Genomic DNA, 21165 nt, shown 5'->3' on the forward strand with positions numbered 1-21165 from the left:
GATTCCAACCTTCCATGTTCATTGGTCTTCTCAGGTGGCACTTGTTGTTGAGTCTCTGTCTGTCTGACTCTTTGTGACCCCATGGACTGCAGCACACCAGGCTTCCCTGTCCTTCACCATCTTCCAGAGTTTGCTCAAAATCGTGTCCATTGAGTCGGAGATGCCATCCAACCATCTCATCCTCTGTCACCCCCTTCTCCTTTTGTCTTCAATCTGTCCCAGCATCAGGGTCTTTTCCAATCAGTCAGCTCTTCACATCAGGTGGCCAAAATATTGGAGCTGCAGCTTCAGTCTTTCCAATAAATACTCGGGGTTGATTTTTCCTTTAGGATTTAAAGAATCTACTGCCAGTGTAGGAGACGTAAGAGACTCAGATTCAACCTCAGGTTGGAAAGATCCTCTGGAGGAGAGCGTGGCATCCACTTCAGTATTCTTGCCTGGAGAATCCCATGGACAGAGGAGCCTGGTGGGCTACAGTCTGTAGAGTCTCAAAGAGGCGAACACGACTGAGGTGACTTAGCACTCATGCTCACTGGGGGTCAGTCCAGGTGATCTGGGATGGTCTGAAGGGGTTCTATGAAAAGCTTTGTGGGCACATTTGTGCACAGAAGAGACACAAGGTCTAATCAGACAAAGCCCAGGGCACAAGAGAGGAGTGTTTTCTTGCAGAAGTGGGGCTGGCATGTGCTTTTTTAAAAGATAAAAAGACTATGTGGTCTGTATACACATACACACACGCACATGCACACGCACACATATACAGCAGAATATTACTCCGTCATTAAGAAATGAAATAATTTTGTTTGCAGCAACATGGATGGGCCTAGAGACTATCATACTGAGTTAAGTCAGAGAAAGAAATGTTGTGTGATATGCCTACTATGTGGAATCTAAAAATAAATGATACCAATGAACTTATTTACAAAACAGATGGTGATTGCAGCCATGAAATTAAAAGACGCTTACTCCTTGAAAGGAAAGTTACAACCAACCTAGACAGCATATTAAAAAGCAGAGACATTACTTTGCCAACAAAGGTCCATCTAGTCAAGGCTATGGTTTTTCCAGTGGTCATGTGTGGATGTGAGAGTTGGACTGTGAAGAAAGCTGAGTGCCAAAAAATTGATGCTTTTGAACTGTGGTGTTGGAGAAGACTCTTGAGAGTCCCTTGGACTGCAAGGAGATCCAACCAGTCCATCCTAAAGGAGATCAGTCCTGGGTGTTCATTGGAAGGACTGATGCTGAAGCTGAAACTCCAATACTTTGGCCACCTGATGCAAAGAGCTGACTCATTGGAAAAGACTCCAATGCTGGGAAAGATTGAGGGCAGGAAGAGAAGGGGATGACAGAGGATGAGATGGTTTGATGGCATCACCGACTCGATGGACATGGGTTTGGGTGGACTCCAGGAGTTGGTGATGAACAGGGAAGCCTGCCGTGCTGCAGTTCGTGGGGTCACAAAGAGTCGGACATGACTGAGCGACTGAAATGAACTGAACAGAACAGAAACCAACTCGCAGACTTAGAGAAAGAACTTAGAGTTGTCAGGAGGATAAGATGGTGGGGTAAGGGAGTTAGGAAGTTTGGGATGGTCACGAGTACACTGCTTTGTTTAAAATGAATAACCAGCAAGGACCTACTGTATAGGACATGGAACCCTGCTCGATATTTTGTGGCAGCCTGGATGGGAGGGAAGTTTGGGGAAGAATGGATACATGTATAGGCATGGCTGAGTCCCTTCACTGTCCACTATCGCGACATTGTTAATCAGCTATGAGTATGAAACTTGCTCAGTGGTATCCAACTCTTTGTGATCCCATGGACTGTAGCCCGTTGGGTTCCTCTGTCCATGGAATTCTTCAGGCAAAAATACTGGAGTGGGTAGCCATTCCCTTCTCCAAGGGATCTTCCCGACCCAGGGATTAAACCCAGGTCTCCTACATTGCAGACAGATTCTTTATAGTCTGAGCCACCAGATACTCCAATATAAATAAAAAGTTTTTTAAAAACCCAGAGACTTTAGGAATAGCCTCCCTTCAAAGAGAAAGGAACATGTGGATTAAATTATTAATTCAAACTCAATTGTAACAATATTCTCCATAACCACTTTACGTTAGCAAGAACATTCTAGTCTTCAGAGCAGAATGTTGGAGGTGACCTAAAAGCCACCCTTGAGGGAAATAGCTAAGCGCATTATATCATATGCTGTAGCATACCACTGTTACTCAACCATCAAAAATCGTAATCACAAAGACCAGGTTGCTTCTCAGAAATCTTTACACGACATAATGGGAAGTAAAGAAACCAGAATATAAAATTGCATATGTAGCAGGATTTAAATAAGATTAAAAAAGCAAAAAAACAGAAGGACAGGGGAAAATAAAAATAATTTGCTAGGGTGCTAAGACTAGGGGTGACTTATCCTTCCACTGCTATTATCATGTTGTTAAAGTAATAGATCAGGTCCCAGAATGATAAGAGGCAGCTCTAGAGGCCAGATTAAATCAGGTGTACCCGCATTTCTGCTGAACTGCTTGAGAGGAGATACTAAGGCCATCAAAGACCTACCCCACAGCATCCTCTTCTGTCCCCCTGCTACTGACCCGGGTTCTTGGCCTCTTTAATGGTGGAAATTCAGGCGAGGCTCTAGAGGGGCCCCTGCTGCAGTGAGGGTGGGGTGGGTGGGGCAAGAACAAGTAACAGTTTCCCTTGCTCACTTCCAAGGTGTGGAGTAGGGGGGCTGTGAGCTGGTTCTTCACATGGGGTAAGGGTAGGGGCAGGTCCAGGGGTCAGGCTGGTGGGGTGGCTGAGGTGGTCTGCCCTAAGAGAACACCCTGGTCCCTCAGGCCCAGCCTCCTTCACGCTCTGCTCCTCCATCCCTGGTGTCTGGGGCTTATCCACAAGGCCACTGAATGACTCTGATGACCGATGCGACTCAGCCTTCACAGTCTGCTGCCCATGACCTTCACCACGACTGGCATTAGTAGACTGGCTTTGTGACACAGGGTCTAACGGACCCAAGTTTGGTTTGGTAGCATTCAGGTCCAAAATTCAGATGAGGAAAAAAAAAAAAATCTTTCTCTTCACTGACCTCTGTCTAAAACGTCATGTTTCCTTTCGTTGTGACTTTGGCACGCACTCACATCCCAGGTGGTCTCACGTCGCGGGACCATGTGGAATATCTCAGTGTCCCCTGTACTCCTCACCCCCACAGCCAAGCGTCGAGGTTTGATAAATGGGTGAAGATGTGCTTGGGTTACTACTTGGTGTGAGTTCTCTGGGGAGCTGGCCCAGAGACAGGGATTCCAAAGCCGGCGGTTTGTTTGGGACATTTGGGCATAACGTGGTCACAGGAGGAAGGAAGTTGGCAGTGAAGTGTATGTCATTCAGGCAGCGAGCAGAGTGGGACCCTTCAGGAAAGTCCGGAACGGGGTGCAGCATATGTACCCCCTCCCCTGAAGAACGAGGGAGCTGGGGGTGCCCTTAAACCACTCCAGAGCCGCTGGTGAGGGCTTTGGAGTGAGGGAGCAGGGCACGCAATGCTGCTGAGTGTGCAGCGCATTCTGACTGCAGCGGGTGGGAAGGGACAGCTGTGTCACCCGGCCGGGCTTGTAAGATTTTGACGGCTGCGTCTCGGTAGAGCTGGTTTGCTCCGCCACCCCATGAATTCAACGCACTTGTAAGCACTCATTAACTTCACCTGATACAAAGGGGGCCTGGGCACCACCAAAGAGGCCTGCCCCAGAGCCAGCTGTGGTTTACAGAAGTTCCAGCAGGGGTCAGGGCAGACCCCAGTCGGTGGGAAACTGCTGGGCTAAGGGAGCGGGATCCTCCAGCGACTGCAAGGAAACAGAGATGGAGGGGGAAACTTCTAGTTTAAAAAGTGACATAAGAGACATCATTACTAATGGGTGAGCATGCATGCGTCCAGATGTTTTGTGGGGATGGACTCTAGCCCGCCAGGCTCCTCTGTTGTGGAATTTTTCAGGCAAGAATACAGGAGTGGGTTGCCATTTCCTCCTCTAGGAGAATCTCCCTGATCAGGGATCAAACCTGAAGCTTACTAATGGGTAGACCTGATTTAAATTGTAACTCAAACCGAAAAATTATGACAATGGTGAGACCACTAGAAAGTTCAACACACTGTTCGATATTAAGGAATTATTGCTTTGGTTTTTTAAGTGTTTTAAAAATCTCATTCTTCTCTCCTAGGAATTCAATCTGATGTAGTAACAGATGAAGTGGTTTGAGGAAGGAGACTTCAGCATAATGGGGATGGGGGGGAGGGGGTGGATGGAGGAGGGGATATGATACATGGGTCCTCCGAGCATCATCAGATTATCTGTTATCCTCTTCTCTCTGTGTGTATACTTGTCTACAATTTTCTAGAGTAAAATGTTATAACTCCCCATGGTCTTGCTGTGTCTACACCATGTGGGCCCTGCCTGGCTCTGCCTCCTGTCCCCAACCCTCCCGCCGGGCTCCACCCCCACCGGCTTCCCAGTTCTTGAATTCCATGCTGCTGGGCCCTGATTCCTGGTATTCGTTTCCTGTGGCCGCTGGGAAGAATTACCACACACTTTGGGCTTCCCTGGTGACTCAGAGAGTAAAGAATCTGCCTGCAATGCAAGAAACACAGGTTTGATCCCTGGTTTGGGAAGATCCCCTGGAGAAGGAAATGGCAACCCACTCCAGTCTTCTTGCCTGGAGAAGCCCATGCACAGAGGAGCCTGGCAGGCTACATAGTTCACGGGGTCGCAGAGTCAGACATGACTGAGCGACTAACACTTTCACTTTATTGTTGTTCAGCCGCGAAGTTTTGTCTGACTCTCTGAGGGTCTCCTGCGGACGCGTGAGTCAGCAGTGATCTGCTGATAGGGCGCTGGCAGCAGCGGTCCTGGGAGACGTGTGTCAGCCTAAGTCCTCGTGGAGGTCACCATGAGCCCTACCATAGAGTTTGTAGACCCCAGGACTGAGTTGCCTCAAGGCAACTAAACAACTAACCGGGAGGGAGCACAGCCCCACCCATTAACAGAAAATTAAAGATTTACTGAGAATGTCTTTGCCCACGGGAGCAGGACCCAGTTGTCCCCCACAGCCAGTCTCTCCCATTAGGAAGCTTGCACAAGCCTCTTCTCCTCCTCCATCAGAGGGCAGATAGAACAAACAAGAACCACAATCCCACCGTCTCCAGAATCAAAACCACAATCCAGAAAACTAACCAAAATGACCACATGGATCACAGCCTTGTGTAGCTCCATGAAACCATGAGTCAAGCTATGTAGGGCCACCCAAGATAGACGGGTCATGGCGGAGAGTTTGACAAAATGTGGAGAAGGGAATGGCAAACCACTGAAGCATTCTTGCCTTGAGAACTCCATAAACAGTATGTAGAGGCAAAAAGGTATGACACCAGAAGATGAGCCCCCAGATTGGTAGGTGTCCAATAAGCTACTGGGGAAGAACAGAGAAATGGCCCCAGAAAGAGTGAAGGGGTGGACCAAAGTGGAAACAATGCCAGGTTGTGGGTGTGTCTGGTGGTGAAAGTAAAGTCTATGCTATAAAGAACTTTTAATTTAGTGGCTGAAGACAAGAGAAATGTGCTCTCACAGCCCTGGAGACCAGAAGCCTAACATCAAGGTGTGGCTGCAATCCTTCTGGAGGCTCCAGGGAAAACCATCTCGTTCTGCTCTAGTCCCTGGAGGGTCGCACACCTTGAGGCTGGTGGTCCCGTCCCACCTCCAAGGCCAGCGAGGCAGCTCTTCTCCCCTCTCTGCCTGCCTCATCATATCTGCTCTCTCTGGCTCAGACCCTCAGCCTCTCCATCCTGGGGAGTCTGTGATGACATTGGACCCACCCAGATTATCCAGGTCACCTCCGTGTCAAGGTTCTCAGCCTAATCCCACCTGCAGAGCCCCTCTGTGGTGTGAGATATCCTACTCACAGGTACTGGGGTAGGAAGCAGTCATTTGGGGATCACGGCTCAGCCCACCACCTCCTTCTTGTCCCTTGTCAGTCTCATGACTCCCTCACGCTCACAAAGGTCACCCCACCCCAGGGGCCGCCCCAGCCACTCCACCTGAGACAGCGCACCTGCCCCATCTCTTTCCTACACCATTTTCCTCCATAGCAGAACTGCTGCACCATAATTCGTATCATATTTGTCCACATCTTTGTCATCTTCCCCACTGAAATATGAGTTCCCAGGGAGCAAGGGAATCTCGGACCCTGAAGAATCCCAGCTAGAGCAGATAGTGACTGGCATGTAATAGGTGCTCTTTAAAATGTATCTGGTAAGTGAATGGATGTGCCCCTGACCATCAGTGCCCTGTCGGTGCAAGCTGAACCCTCTACCTGTTCATCTCCAACCCACCATTTGAAGCTGTGAGAATGAGTGTGTCTCTCCCACTGCACACAGATATGTTTTGGCATCACCATGTTTAAATAAGACCCTCCTGGAAACGCAAAGAGTTGGACACAACTGAGCGACTGAACTGAACTGGAAGCCCACATCTTCTCCAGATCCTGCTTGATCTCTCTGAGCCCTTTCTTGGTAAATGTCTGTAAAGCATCACCCATTCTTGACTTCTGGGTATCATCTTTCCTGGTTTTCCTTTCACCTCACTTCACTTCAGCAAGCCCCTGCTCCTGGAGTCATTTAGTCGCTCAGTCGCGTTTGACTCTTTGCAACCCCATGGACTGTAGATGGCAGGGCTCCTCTGTCCATAGGATTTTCCAGGCAAGAATACTGGGGTGGGTTGCCATTTCCTTCTCCAGGGGATCTTCCCAACCCAGGGATCAAACCCATGTCTCCTGTATTAGCAGGCATGTTCTTTACCACTGACCCACCTGGGAAGATGTTTAAATATAGGGTTCCTTCCCTTCTCCCAACCAGCCCAGAGTTCAAATGCCACTTTCACGTGGACGACCCAGGTTTACTGCATCCCAGGCCCTGCTCTGAGCCCCAGCCCCAATGATCCAACACAGTCAGCACCTGGCATCTCCACTTGCTTTCATCTCCATCTCAGTTTAAACTGTTATTGTCAAACATGATTATAATAACCCTAGTCTTGCTAGTTCATTTGTTATCTACTCATGGTTACCCCAGGACACGCTGCCTTGTTCCTCTCTTCCTCTTCTGCATCTCATTAATCAGTAAGTCCCAAAGCTTCAGTCTCTAAAATGTTCCTTGAATCCACCTCTCCTCACTGCCTTTCACCACCTAGATTCCAGCTCTTTGCGAAATACAATGATTTCTTACAGGAGCCAGACACACACACACCAGTAGCTTGTTCACACCTGACTTCCGCAGGAGATGACCCCACGACCAGACCCGCACAGAGCTAGGACTTCCTTTCAGGTGTGTCCACCAGCACTCGGCACTTTCATTTGCCATCTAGTTGGTTGCTTTCAACTGCTTTTTTAACCAGTTTAAACTGGTGTGGAGTTGACCATACCAACCCATGGACAGTCCAGGTTATTCCTGGGGACCCAGTGTAAGTAGTAATCATGCCACCTTCACTCCTAAAGAGTCCCCATTTAAACAATAAATTATACAGGCATCTTGTTTACATACCAGCCTGGAGAGCATCTGGCTCATTCTCTACTGAGTTCCCCGAGAGCAAAGATTATGACCTATTCATATATCTGTCACACCATATTCATAAATGTTTACCAGCATCTAGCATGGTGAATGGCACATAAACAAACATTTGTCAACTCAGAGAGGATAAGAATAGCCCACTCTTTCACAGGGAACTCTACTCAATATTTTGTAATACCTATAAGGCAAAAAAATCTGAAAAATCATATAAATATATGATATAAATACATATTTATAGTTTCATATAAATATAATAAATAATTATAATAAATATATTAAATAATATAATATATTAAATATAATATTATATAATATTGTCATATAATTTTAATATAGTAATATTATATTATAATAATATAATATACAATATAATACATAATGTGAATATTATATAATAAATATAATAAATACATATTTATATGTATATACATATACATATAAATATATAAAGCATACACACATATATATAACTGAATCACTTGGCTATATACCTGAAACTAACACAACATGCTAAATAAACTATACTACAATTAAAAAAAAGAAAAGAATATCCAGCTATGAGATCAAGAACGCTCAAAAGAACTAAGTGAGCCTTCTCGTCTACAAGCCAGTCTTTCCCTCTTTGCCAGAAGAGAGGGTCTTGCGGTCAGAGGACCGTCCAGCCTGCAAGATTCCTTAAGGCCCTCCTTCCCCACCTGGAGAGCCCAGTCGCTCACCTGCACACGTGCCGTCCAGCTCCGGGGGAGACGAACTGGGTGACTTCAGGTAACCCACACACTGGTGCGAGCCCTCCGCGTTCAGACACAGTTCCCTCCCCGAGCAGGTGTTGAGTTCACCATAGGAACACTCGTTCACGTCTGCGGAGAAGCAGAACAGGTGAGGACGCTCATCGGGGCCATCCCCATCAACCTCAAGATGTGTCACACGAGCTGAGGAAGTGGATGGCGCTGCGGTCTTGGGGGCCCTCTTAACACTCTGACTTAGAGGCCCCATCGGCCACAGCCTCCTCCACCGGAGCAGCCAGCCCGCAGCTCAGGGCACAGCTGTGGCCTGAGCAAATCACTCTGGGGCTGTGTTGAGCCTGAACTCATGGGGTCCAGGCATCCTCCCCAAGCATCAGCCCTGTGGGCAGCAGTGTGTGGACGGGGAAAGAGGGCTGAGCAGCCCCTGCCGTGCAGAAGGGGCCTGGCCTTCCCCCATCTGGTGGGAGCACAGCTCAGAACAGGCAACCAGGCTTCTCCATGGCCAGGACAGAGTGACACAAGGCAAGACCATTTATCTAAGCCACACAGAAGAAGACCGGCATCGCCCGCCAAGTACCAACCCCCTCTCTTGGCCACAGTGAGGGGCTATCCATTCTTTACCAACCCTAGCACATCTTTGTGCTGGCTGCCCCTTCCTGTGGGTAAGATTTGTTGAGATACCAGTTACAGAATTGCCTCTGCTTTGGGACAGCATCCAAGCTAGAACAAACCCCACATCCTCACCCCTTCTCCCAAACCACCCAATTCAATCTGCACCCATAATGGATGCTCTCCGATGCCCTGCCCCTGAGATGCAAGTGATTGAGACACAACCCCTCCTTGTTCACCTACAGGAGAGTTCTCAGGGTTCCCCCAATAGAAACCTGTCAGGACAGACAAAACGAGTGCTTGGCTAATGGGTACTGCTCAGTCTGGTTTTCAATAATAGTTGTGGAATTTGAAGATAATTAAATGCCATCATTAGAGCTTTCCCCAGGCTTCCCCGGTGGCTCAGTGGTAAAGAATCCACCTGCCAGTGTAGGAGATGTGGGTTCCATCCCTGGATCAGGAAGACGCCCTGGAGAAGGAAATGGCAAGCCACTCCAGGATTCTTGCCTGGGAAATCCCATGGACAGAGGAGTCTGGTGGGCTATAGTCCACGGGCCCTCAAAGAGTCAGACACTACTTAGTGACTAAACAACAGCAAAACAGCTTTCCCCAGGCTGCAGACTCTGGCATCTTGGTGTGTGACCTTCAGCGTCCTGGAATGAGCTGTCTCACAAGAGCAGCCACCCTCCCAGGGACACAGCAATCATCAGCTGCCTCCTGTAGCTCGAAAGAACCTTCTACTGAAGTCCACCCCTCTGCTCACAGACTGGTCACAGCTACTTTCACGCCACGTGGCAAAGCTAAGCAGCTGAAACAGCCCATGAGGCCCACAGCCAAAAAAAATTTACTATCTGACCTTTTTCAGAAAGTTTGCTGACCTCTGACATAGAAACACACACACACACACACACAAATATCAGATAATTTCTTCCAGAAACACATCAGTGTGCTTCACCAAATTCAGCTCTGTGTAAATTCTGGTTCAAGACTCTTTGGGGACTTCCCTGATGGTCCAGTGGTTAAGAATCTGCCTTCCAATGCAGGGAACTCAGGTTCAATCCCTGGTCAGGGAACTAAGATCCCACATGTCGTGTGGCATGGCCAAAAAAATCTTTCTAGATACAAGGATGTCCTTGGGAAAAAAGAGCCTTTTAGATACAAGGATGTCCTTGGCAATGGTGGGAAAGAGACTAAAGGGCAATCTGGGACCCCAAGAACAGATGACGTGGGTTACTTGTGGGCTGTTCTGGGACTCAGCCTCCAGTCCCACCTGGATGGAAGGAGAAACCCATTGTGAGAGGTGGACAAGGTGGGGTGAGGGGAGAGGAAGGCAGTGCTGGTACAGAACCAGTTCTCAAAATCTTGGCTTCAGCATCTAGAGTTTAAACTTCGAGCTGGGGTGAGCCAGAGGTGAGTCCGCCCTACCCCCCAGCTGGATGATCCTCCCAGCACTCCTGCGGCCCCTGACCCCAAGGGGACCACTGAGGGAAGCCCCACCTTGCACTTGGACATCGATCACTTCATAGATGCGCTTCACCACGCCGTCCAGCACTGCGGAGACATGGGCCACGGGCACCGGCCTTGGCAGGCCCAGCAGCAGCCAGGACACTGTGGTCGAGGGGTCCCTCCCGGCTGAGTGCAGGTGGTGGACAGTGGTGTCCAGAGGCTGTAGAGCACTGGTGACCTGTGAAACCAGGGTCAGAGCATCACGCGGTAGAAGGGTACCCCATCAGGTAGACTGGGAGAGGATGGAGGTCCAGAGATGTTATAAGCTGTACACACACACATGGAGCACGCACACACACGCACCATTCTCCTGCACAAAAAAGAAAAATCTACAATATTTTTACTTCTGCCTTCATCCCAATAAAAGTCCTGCAAACCAGATTATAAATACTTTGTGGCTGAATCGTGATCCCCCCTCCAACCAAAAACAATCTCCACATTGGAGTTCTAGCCCCCCAGCACCTCAGACTGTGACCTTATTTGGAGACAAGGCTGCTGCAGATTAATTATTAAGATGAGCTCATTAGGGTGGGCCTCGCTCCAACATGACTAGTGTCCTTCCACCAAGGAATTTGGACACAGACAGACACTGGCAGAAGGAAATGGTGTGAGGACACGGGGAGAAGCCAAGGAGAGATCTGACGTGTACCCCGCCTGTGCGCTCTGCCACCGTAGCCCCAAAAAGAGACACGGGTCAGCGTGGGACCACCCCCCCAACACCTTGCAGCTGACAACAGAGAAGCAGGTCTGGAATTAGGTGTCAAGTCATGTCTGATATTTTCTGAAGTTTAATGATCCCTTTTCTCATTCCACTTGATTTCCTTTTGTTCCAGTCTAGTATCTTGACATCTCAAGGTATTATTTGCCTTGGGAAGCCAGGCAAAGCAGCATGACCACCAGGCAGAAGAGCCTCACTGAAGCGGGCTTTGCCAAGAAGCTCCCGAGTCTCCCCAGGGAACCAGAAGGTGTTTTGGGGGCACCAAAGCCTGTACCCTCCTCAGCAGGCTTGAAACCCTTCACTGGGGTCGGCAGAGCAGAAAGCCAACACTGGCCTCTTTCAAAGCCCTTAGTCAGAGTGCCTAGCATTTGCTACAGTCAGGAGCCCATGTGGACAGGCTCCTCCGGCAGGGAGGAAAAAACCCTATACACATGAAGAGTTAAAGGGTGACAGGAGACACCGACATTCAAAAACCAGCAACCACAGCAGCTCAGAACCTACCCAAATCAGCACCATCTTAAGCTCTTTACATGGACTGTCTAAACCTCACAGCTGCTGTCTCAGGTAAGATTATGATGATTTCTGTTTAACAGAATCTAAGGTACAGAGAGGTTAAGTAACTTGCCCAAGGTCACACAGTTGATGAGTGACAGTGCTGAGATTTGAATCCAGGCAGTCTGGCTGCAGACTGGCCATGTTCTTACTGGCCTACTGTGCATCCCAAACTCTGCAACAAGCTAAGGAGAGACAGAAATCTCTTCCAGTGGGGGCAGTCAAGGACACTTCTGGGTCAAGGTGATGACTGAGAGTACCTCTCAAACCAGTTACTGGACAGCCCAGAGCAATGAGAGGGAGTGGCTAGGGGTTTTCCCTAGCCAACTCTGGGTCTGATGTCATGGCACATGGGACACATCTGTGGGGCCTGATGGTCAGGCGGGACCAGCCACGCCCAGTGCACAAGGAAAACGGGCAGCCCCTTGTTCAGAAATCATTAAGCATTTCAAGAGGCAATGGCCGAGCAACTCCCCAGGTGCAGGGCCCTTCGGCGCATGTGGGGGATTGTGTGGGTCACTCGCCTGGGAAGCTAGGCCTGAGGTCAGACCATCATATAGGGCAGGCACCTCACAGTGGGTGACAGGCAGTGCCTGCCCCTGCCAACTGGATTCCTAGGACCTGGGTGGCGGCGCGGGGGACACCCAGCAGGTGAAGATATCCTGCTGGTTGGAGGCGTTGCTGAGGCATCAGAAAATTTGAGCTGTGTCTAGGCTGGGGCTCCCCAGGGGGCTGGTGTCACCCCTCAGGGGACCTGTGGCTTCGCCTAGAGACAGTTTTGGTTGTCACAGCTGGGCACATTTTGTGCTTAGAGCCGGGCCTGCCGCTAAATCCTATGGGACAGGCAGACCCACAGCAAAGACCGGTCCAGCCCCAATCGTGGATGGTGCTGAGGGGGTGGAGCCCTACCTAGAGGCCCCCTCCAGCACCTTCCAAACTTCTGAGATGCTCCCTCAATCGGGAGCCAGAACTCGGGATCCCTAAGGGAGGTATTCAAAGGCACAGCTCCAGGGCCTGGGCCGGCTGCACCCAGCACGCTTGTGCTTAAGCAACAGACCCTGGAGAGAGGAGGAGTTCCCTGCTCTATGCCATGAGGGTGCGGGGCTTGTATACTGGGTACCTCAAAACACGCCAAATGGCACGCTTGCAAGAGTGCATTTTGCTGCATGAAAATCATACCTCTTTCAAGCCATTTTTAAGGAAGATCTCACTTTTGGCTCAGAGGCAATCACTTGGGGTCACTCATGGAGCCCCTTCCTCCCCGCCAACCTACTATGGAGTGCAGGAGCCTCATGTGATCCAGAAGCCGCGGGTCCACCTGCTGGAGCTCCTTGAAGTCCATCTTCACCACAACTGTCACGTTGTACCAGCAGCCCTCCGGCTTGCTCTCTGGAGCTGTGCAAAGGAACGTGGGTGAGCCACGGGCCCGGGACAGGGTGGGGCCAACAGAGGTCACTGGGGCGCTGTGACACACTCCCCCACCTCCTCTCCCAGCTCCTCTCATACTACAGATAATCCTAGGTATACTATATAGTATATTATTGCATTCAATGTATACTAGATGGGCTTCCCTGGTAGCTCAGGCGGTAAAGTATCTGCCTGCAATGCAGGAGACCTGCGTTCCATCCTGGGTCAGGAAGATCCTCGGGAGAAGGGAATGGCAACCCCTCCCATGTTCTTGCCTGGACAATCCCATTGACTAGGGAACCCAGCAGATTACCATCCATGGGATCGCAAAGAGTTAGACACAACTGAGAGACTAACACTTTAACTTCACTTCGATACTAGAAAATACTGTATATATTATTTATAGTATATAAACTATAATGTATTCAGTATAAGAGTATCATTATATATTATATATAATATAATACCCCCTGGCCTATACAGTCCATGGAATTCTCCAGGCCAGAATACTGGTGTGGGTAGCTGTTCCTGTCTCCAGGGGATCTTCCCAACCCAGGGACTGAACCCAGGTCTCCCGCATTGCAGGCAGATTTTTTACCAACTGGGCCACCAGGGAAGCCCAAGAATACTGGAATGGGTAGCCTATCCCTTCTCCAGTGGATCTTCCCAACCCAGGCATCGAACTGGGGTCTCTTGCATTACAGCCAGATTTTTTTTTTACCAGCTGAGCTACCAGGGAACCCTGTAATATAATACAGTAAATTATATATACTATTACTTTATACTATGCTAAGTTATGTGTTATACCAATAAATAATGAATTACAATATATATTGCACCATATATAATATGATGTGTGTGTGCTCAGTTATTCCGACTCTTTCCATGGACCATAGCCCACCAGGCTCCTCTGTTCATGGGATTTCCCAAACAAGAATACTAGAGTGGGTTCCCATTTCCTTCTCCAGCGGATCCTCCCAAACCAGGGATTGAACCCGAGTCTCCTGTGGCTCCTGCATTGGCTGGCAGATTCTTTATCTCCTAGTGCCACCTGGGAAGCCTATATAAAACGTATACAATTATATGTGTTTCCCTAGCTCTGAACCTTGACGAATGCCTTCTCCTAGGGTCCCACCCTGAGAACCAGGCCACGGACCTGCCAGACAGGGGGGTCCCCATGGGGCTGCGCCAGCTGACAGCCCGACACCACCCAGCTCTGACACAGCTCAGCTCCCAGAAGACTCACCGGAGCCCCAAGGGCTCCCCCTGTCAGTCTGGGGAAACTGGGGCCCCTGCTCTTCCGGGAACATCTTCCCCACTCAGGGCATCTGTGAGCACACGTCCCCCCGAGGGGTCAGTGGCCGGATATTGATGAGTGAAACAGGCCAGACACAGGCTGTCGGCTCCCTGTAAAACCCAGGCTGCTGCTTCCAGAAACCCACCCCCGCTCCTCCCAGATCAGGCCCCTGCCCTACCTGGGGCTGCAGGGGCTGAGCAGCGGTGGCCCCCTGATGAGGGGCAGCACTTCTGAAGACCAGGACAGTCAGCATCCAGGGTGCACAGCAAGGCGGATGCTTCCAGCCCCATCACCGGGCAGCTCCCAGGTCTGGAGGCAAACTCCTGAGACCGGTTCAGGGCTGGGGGGACAGGTGATGAGGTGATGAGTGATGAGTGGTGTTGACTCTAGAATCCCCAGTGGGACACGTGGTGCTACATCCGGATGCCTCTGGGCAAAGGATCTGTCTGCAGCTCCGAGCCGCGCAGAGCAACCCGCTCAAGGGCCTCGCCATGCCCTGCAGAGCAGCCATTAAGACCATTTGCTCTGACTCTAATATATCCTGACCAACTTTTCTGGGAGGAGGGCAACTTTTGGCTGGGGGCCTGGGTATCCTCTTTCTCTTGGCCTTAGGAGTACATGTACAGGGGGCCCCCACTACCCCCTAAGAGGCCCTCTTGCTGCTTTGCATCTTAACAGCTCACTCATCCAGTATTTACGGAGCACCTACTATGTGCCAGGCTCAGCACACAGTGCCCAGGACCCAGGAGAAGGCCAGAGGCAAAGTCTCTGCCTTCAGGATACTTGGAGTCCAGGGGATGGGGGCCAGTGTACAAACGGAACTATGGGAGTTCGAGCAGATGAACACTGCGGGGAGGAAGGCAGGGCCCGGGAGCAGGTGGGCAGAGAAGACTGCACTGGAGAGAAGCGTCTATAGGGCTCCAGCATCGGAGGCTTCCCGCTGCCTGCACCCATCACCCTGGTCCAGACTGCACCATCTCTCACCTGGACCATCACAATGGGCTCTCACATAGGCCCCTACCTCCCCGGCAAGCAGGACACAGCTCAGACGAGCATGTCAGACTGCCGTTGGGGAGGTCAGCGAAGCAGGATAGGAGAGGGAAGGAGCAGAGAATGTGGATGATTTCATGGCGTTGGCTGAGGGGTGGAAAGGTGGTTTGTCAAACTGCAGGTACTGGGGGCTCTACATATGGTGTGCGGCAGCTCCAGTCCCCGAGAGCCACCTGAGGGTCCTGGAAGATGGGGACACAGAATAACGTGAGATGGGGTCTATAGGAGCCTGCAAGCCATGAGCCTTTGTGCCTGGGCAGGGGGCAGCAGTGTGCAGAGTGAGGGGTAAAGGCAAGAATGAGGAGTGGGCCTGGTGATGGCATAGTGGATGAGCAGGTGGGCTGGGTCAGGAAGCTATAGGAAGAACGGGCTCGGGCGCAGCCAGGGTTTGGCTGTGCAGATGGGAAGCTTGGCAAGCCTCCGGGACCTGCCCATGGAAATGTGGGCAGCGTGGACTGTCCCCTCCCCTGGTCAGTTCCCGGGAGGTCCACTGAGGTCAGGCAGCAGGGCTGTGGGCTGCATGTCTCCAGGGCCACCACTCACAACGTGCTCTGCGTGGAGTGATACAGCTCCGGGCAGACAATGCGGATGTGCAGGCAAGAGCCGGCAGGAAGTGAAAATGAAGTGGGGGTGCAGAGCGTGCAGCCGGATGTGATTGAAGCCACCATGTGAGACTCGGGGAAACCAGTGCCCTGACCCTTAGCCAGGGGCCTGGGGGAGTCATGAGTGGGCGTTTAAAGAAAAAGGGCTTTTAGCGATCTAAGAAAGGCAGGAACTATCTAAGAATCTGCAGGCTCCTAGGGGATCTAGCCAGGAGCCAGGGTGCCCATATTCAGGGACAGAAAAGCACAGAGGATGGGCAGAGCGGGAACCTGGGAGAAGCTGGGTGTGCTGCTCTGGAGGCAGGTGGCCAGGGGTGAGCCAACGCTAAGGGACATCCAGGCAGCAGGGCTGACCCCCCAGAGAACCTGTGGGTCTGTGCAAGCCCAGCAGTGGATGGAGCTGAGGGCAGCACAGGACACCAAAGGCTTCACAGCCCTGAGCTCCAGGGGGCTAAGAGCAGCAGGGAGAAAAGCACCAGGAAGGTGAGACCCCAGCGCCAGCATCCGGGGAAGGGCCTGCATGAGGTCTGGCTACCCACCCGGGGATAAGTGCTCCATGCCAGCATGAGTGTCACTCAAACCCATCCGGCTCCCACCCGGATCCACGTAAGGCTCTGTGTCCCACACGACATTCAGAAGCACAGCTCCAGGCCCCTCAAACCCCTGGAAAGTCAGAGGAGGCGTGACAACCACGCTCTGGAAAGACGCCTACAGAACTGGGGAGGACCCGTCCCGGGGGGACTTGTGGGCTCGCCTGGTGGAAGGGAAGTGCTGAGTACTGACGGTGGTCCTCTGGGGTCCCCTGGGCTCTCTGCAGGGTGCTCCACAGACAGAAAAGAGGGAGTGGCCCCTCCTGCTGGGAACACATCACCAGGGCAGCTGCATCACCCAAGAAGAGATTTAGCTGCTGAAACACATGCAGAGAGGATCCCCATCAGCTCTCTCTTTGTGGAAGCTGAGTCCAGGCTTGGCGGTCACTTTCAGGAGTGTTCTCCTCCTCTCCACACTGCCCTTGGCTCCTTCCTCACTTCCTAATTGTCTCAGTGGCTAGTTCGATGTCTGAAGTCCTGGAGAAGCGGCCACACAGGGAGGGTTTTGGGGGCATGAAGAACAGATGTGCAGGGCAGCCCAAGAGGCGGGGCTGGGATGGAAATGCGGGAATCCCTGGAGGGCCACCAACCAGGAATCCGGAGCTCTGTACTTTCTCGCCCATCATAAAAATCAGCAATCTCACCACTGAAGATATTTGATACATGAATCTAAATATATTAATAACCTGGGCTCTGGGACAGAAAAGTGATCTTGGCAGGGTGGGGGGGAACGGAAATCCAAATAAAGCATGGAGTAGAGCTGAGAGCAAGGCACCCGGGTTGGTACTTACCGGTACATGCACCCTGGAAATGTCAGAACTAACATTAGGGACTCTGGGAGAGGAGGTGGGGGACTTTCTTTACTGTCTTCACAAATCTTTGTCTGGAAATCTAAAATTATTCTCAACCAAGAAGGATGAGCACCGAAGAATTGAAGCTTTTGAACTGTGGTGCTAAAGAAGACTCTTGACAGTCCCTTGGACAGCAAGGAGATCAAAGCAGTCAATCCTAAAGGAAATCAACCCCGAATATTCATTGGAAGGTCTGATGCTGAAGCTGAAGCTCCAATACTTTGGCCACCTGACGTGAAGAGCCAACTCATTGGAAAAGAGCCTGATGCTGGGAAAGATCAAAGACAGGAAGAGAAGGGGACGACAGAGGATGAGATGGTTGGATGGCATCGTCGACTCAATGGACACGAGTTTGAGCAAGGTCCGGGAGTTGGTGATGGACAGGAAAGCCTGGGGTGCTGCAGCCCATGGGGTCACAAAGAGCTGGACACGACTGAGCGACTGAACAACAAGAGGTTTATCTGAATGAAAGGAAAATATAGGACATGAAGAAAAACTGACTTCCCAGAATGGTTGCTTGATCACAATAGAAGTGCTTTGGAGTTACAGTCTGTCTTAATTTGAAGGCTTCTGGCAGTTTCTCTCTGTCCCTCAGGGCTGGCCAGCCTACGGAGAGCCCAAGAGAACAGTCAACAGTTCCAGCTTGGTAGAAAGTTAAAAATCTGCTTCTCCTTCCCTAACCCGATACAAACAATGCCTCTGGACTGCCCAACACCTGGCCATCCCACGTTAGTCACAGTTCAATGAGATAAAGCAGAGATTTCTATCTGAGCCACCGCCCTGAGGACTCTCCAGGGCCAGGGAGTCTGATCCACTCTGGAATAATCAGATTATACTCCTCCTCAGAATCCTCTTTACTCAAAGGGACCCTGGCCATCAGCCCAGGAGATGGGAAGTTTGGGGTAGGCTCCCAGTCCAGCGGGGTCCTAGGCGTGTCGTGTGGAGGAGACCAGCCATGCAGGAACTGCAGGTATTGAGCGTCCACTGGGATGCTCGGTCCTCCTCTGAGGAATCCATCCTGGGTCAATAGTCCAACTTGTGTGCAGCCGTGTTTGCACCATACGTTACCCATTGCAGCATTATTTATAATGAGAAAAAAAATAACTTGGAAACTACGAGACGTTAAGCGGTAGGAGATTGCTTAGTGCTGATCCATCCCTATGAGGTAATGCCTTGTGGGCATTAAATCATGCTGGAGAATGCGATCCATTGACACAGAAGATGTTCCAGATAAATTGCCAAGGGGTGAAAGCGTACAACAAAATGTCTTCAACAGGGTGACCATGCTTTTGTAAAACGTCTGCCCTGAAGGAAACTAGAAGAAAATGTTAACAGTGGTTATTCTTGTGGGGAAAGGAGGGAGGTGATTATGGGCCATTTCCCATTTTGTTTTTTTTTTTTTCTCTTCTTTGTTTCCAAATTTTCTCCATGGCTTGTATATTCTTTTTTTGTATTTTAAGAAGACATTTAAATAAAACCATGTATGGCTTATCATTGCTTTCAAAATGTGGGACTTAAAAAAATTGAAAAGGTCATCTAGACTGAAAAACATGCCATGTGTTCTCATAATGCTCTTCCCTTTTTTAGGTCCTTGGCTGTTGAGTGGGAGGAGAAAGAAGAGAGCAAGGCTGAGGTTTTGGTGCTGCTGAGGATGAGATCTCTGAGCTGAGGTTGCTGAGATGTGAGAAGCCCCACACCCAGGTGAGCTGCTTTCTGCTCTCCTCCTTTCCCACACACCCGGCTCCTCCTGTGGCCACCACGTCCAGGGTCTGGCCTCTGCCGGGTTCTCTGACGGTCAGCCCCAGGCACAGGTCTCTGTGCATCACTTCCAGAGACTTGTCACTTCTGGTTCCAAAAAGCCAGGCTGTCAGGAGGCATCATGGAACCAACTTTGGTCCAACATTCAGGGTTTGGTCAGAGGAGCCAGGCAGGCGTGGAGAGAATTGAGCTGCCGGTACCCGTGGCGTAAACTCTTCCGACCGGTACTTTCCAGCTGCCCACGTGGTGCCCCCGAGCTTGGAGGTGGGGGGAATCAAATGCTTGCCGGGGACCTCACAAGCCATAGCGAACGAGTGCTGCCGGTCCCTGCCCTAGCTCTGCCGTCACACACCAGCCCCCTCAGCAGCCACATTGCCCAGCAGGGTCCAGACACCGAACCAGGACTTTCCCAGTGGGCTCTGGGCCCAACACCACACACTGAACCCGACGGGGGTCAGGGAGACTCATGCCCGAGTCTGCCCCACCTTGGTGCAGGCACTCGCCTTCCCTGGTCTGTGTCCCCATCAGCTCTTGTCCAGTGGTGACCAGGAATCTCCACTGAATGTTATAGGATGCCCGCAATCAAACCCCCTTTTCCTCTCTCTTCTCCATCCTTCGGGGATCCTGACTGGCTCCTCTTCATGCTGCTTCTGGAGTGACCCTTCTAAGATCCGGGGTGACTGTGGACCCCCCACTCCGTCTCAGCCCCCTTTGTGGGGCCTAGGGGGGCCTTCTGGGTGACTGTTCCTTCCGTCACTCCCAGCGCCTCCACCCGCTCCCCACCCTCAAAAACCAGCCACCCCACAACCTGCAGTTCCCAGAGCAGATCTGCCCACGGGACTCTTAGCTAGAATGTTCTGGGCCTCTCCCGCCTGGTGGGTTTCTATTTAAAAGCACTATCACTTTAAAAGTGGGGCTGAGTCCCCAAGAGTCTGGTCTGCTGAGAAGAAACATGAGCGGCAGGTTCCTCCCTGCCTTCTCTCTGGGAGAATTCGCTTGTCAGAATTGCAGGACAGCAGAAGGTAGAGAAAAGTGACTGCTGGGGCTGGGTGGGGCCAAGGATGCTTCCGGCCCTCTGGACTTGTGACCTCACCAGCCCCATGACAGCCAGCAAGTGGGAAGTGTGGCCTCCACAGGTGAAGGTGGGCGGGGCAGGGTGGCCCCTCCATCAGCCAGAATCTGATGCTCCAAGCCAAGTGCCATGAGCCCCATCCAAAGCCTCCCCAGCATGGCAACCCCCCCCTCCCAGGAATAGGGTGCTCCCAGGGCGGGGGAACCACCCTTTGTACACGTGGCCCTTAGAAACAGGGAGAGTGGAGAGAGGCCCACAGTCAGCACAGGAAAAGACTCCTCGGACCCAGCACCAAGGGACAGCCCCCCCAATGCCCACAAATTTCCCTTTAGGGAACCAGCATGAACACACAGCAGATGCCCAGCCCCAGACCTGACACCCCTGGCCCTTCCTGGCTTTTACTGGTGGTGGCGTTGGTGATCATGGTGTCATTTCAAAACTCCAGGGAGAGGTATGCTCCTCAGACCTGCTCACTCTGAGCTGTCCGGACATCTTTGAGTCTGGCCTCTGAGTGGGGTCAGTGCAGATAGCTCTCCTGACTTCCAAGAGCTTCGGGGGCCTGAGGGGAGGGAAGCTCAGACAGACTCTGTGTGCCACCCACGCAACCATCCACAGGATCTGACTGATCCACGACTCTACATCTTATAGCCCCCGGGGTTGAGGGTGCAGGGTCCACACCTAGCCTGCTGCCTGTCCTGGCCTCCAGCCCTGGCGTTGGCATATGTGGGACCCTCCCTGCACCCTCCCAAACTGGCGCTTTCTGCTTTTGGAGGTGGTGGCCCTTGCATCTCAGGTTGCCCCATGGCC

The 21165-nt window shown here is 51.3% G+C and overlaps 1 protein-coding gene across 1 annotated transcript in view; it reads right to left on the reverse strand.

Moving 5' to 3' along the window:
• The window catches only part of UMODL1 (uromodulin like 1), a 75963-nt gene that overhangs the window by 48916 nt on the left and 5882 nt on the right, over positions 1 to 21165 (reverse strand). The window contains exons 3-6 of the mRNA XM_061168050.1: positions 14614 to 14775; positions 13005 to 13126; positions 10453 to 10639; positions 8320 to 8460 (exon numbers count right to left, since the gene is read on the reverse strand). Of these exons, the coding sequence (XP_061024033.1) occupies positions 8320 to 8460; positions 10453 to 10639; positions 13005 to 13126; positions 14614 to 14775 (612 nt within the window). The remainder of the gene's footprint in view (positions 1 to 8319; positions 8461 to 10452; positions 10640 to 13004; positions 13127 to 14613; positions 14776 to 21165) is intronic.

Source organism: Dama dama, chromosome 19 (assembly GCF_033118175.1).
Source record: "Dama dama isolate Ldn47 chromosome 19, ASM3311817v1, whole genome shotgun sequence".
Taxonomy (NCBI): Eukaryota; Metazoa; Chordata; class Mammalia; order Artiodactyla; family Cervidae; genus Dama; species Dama dama.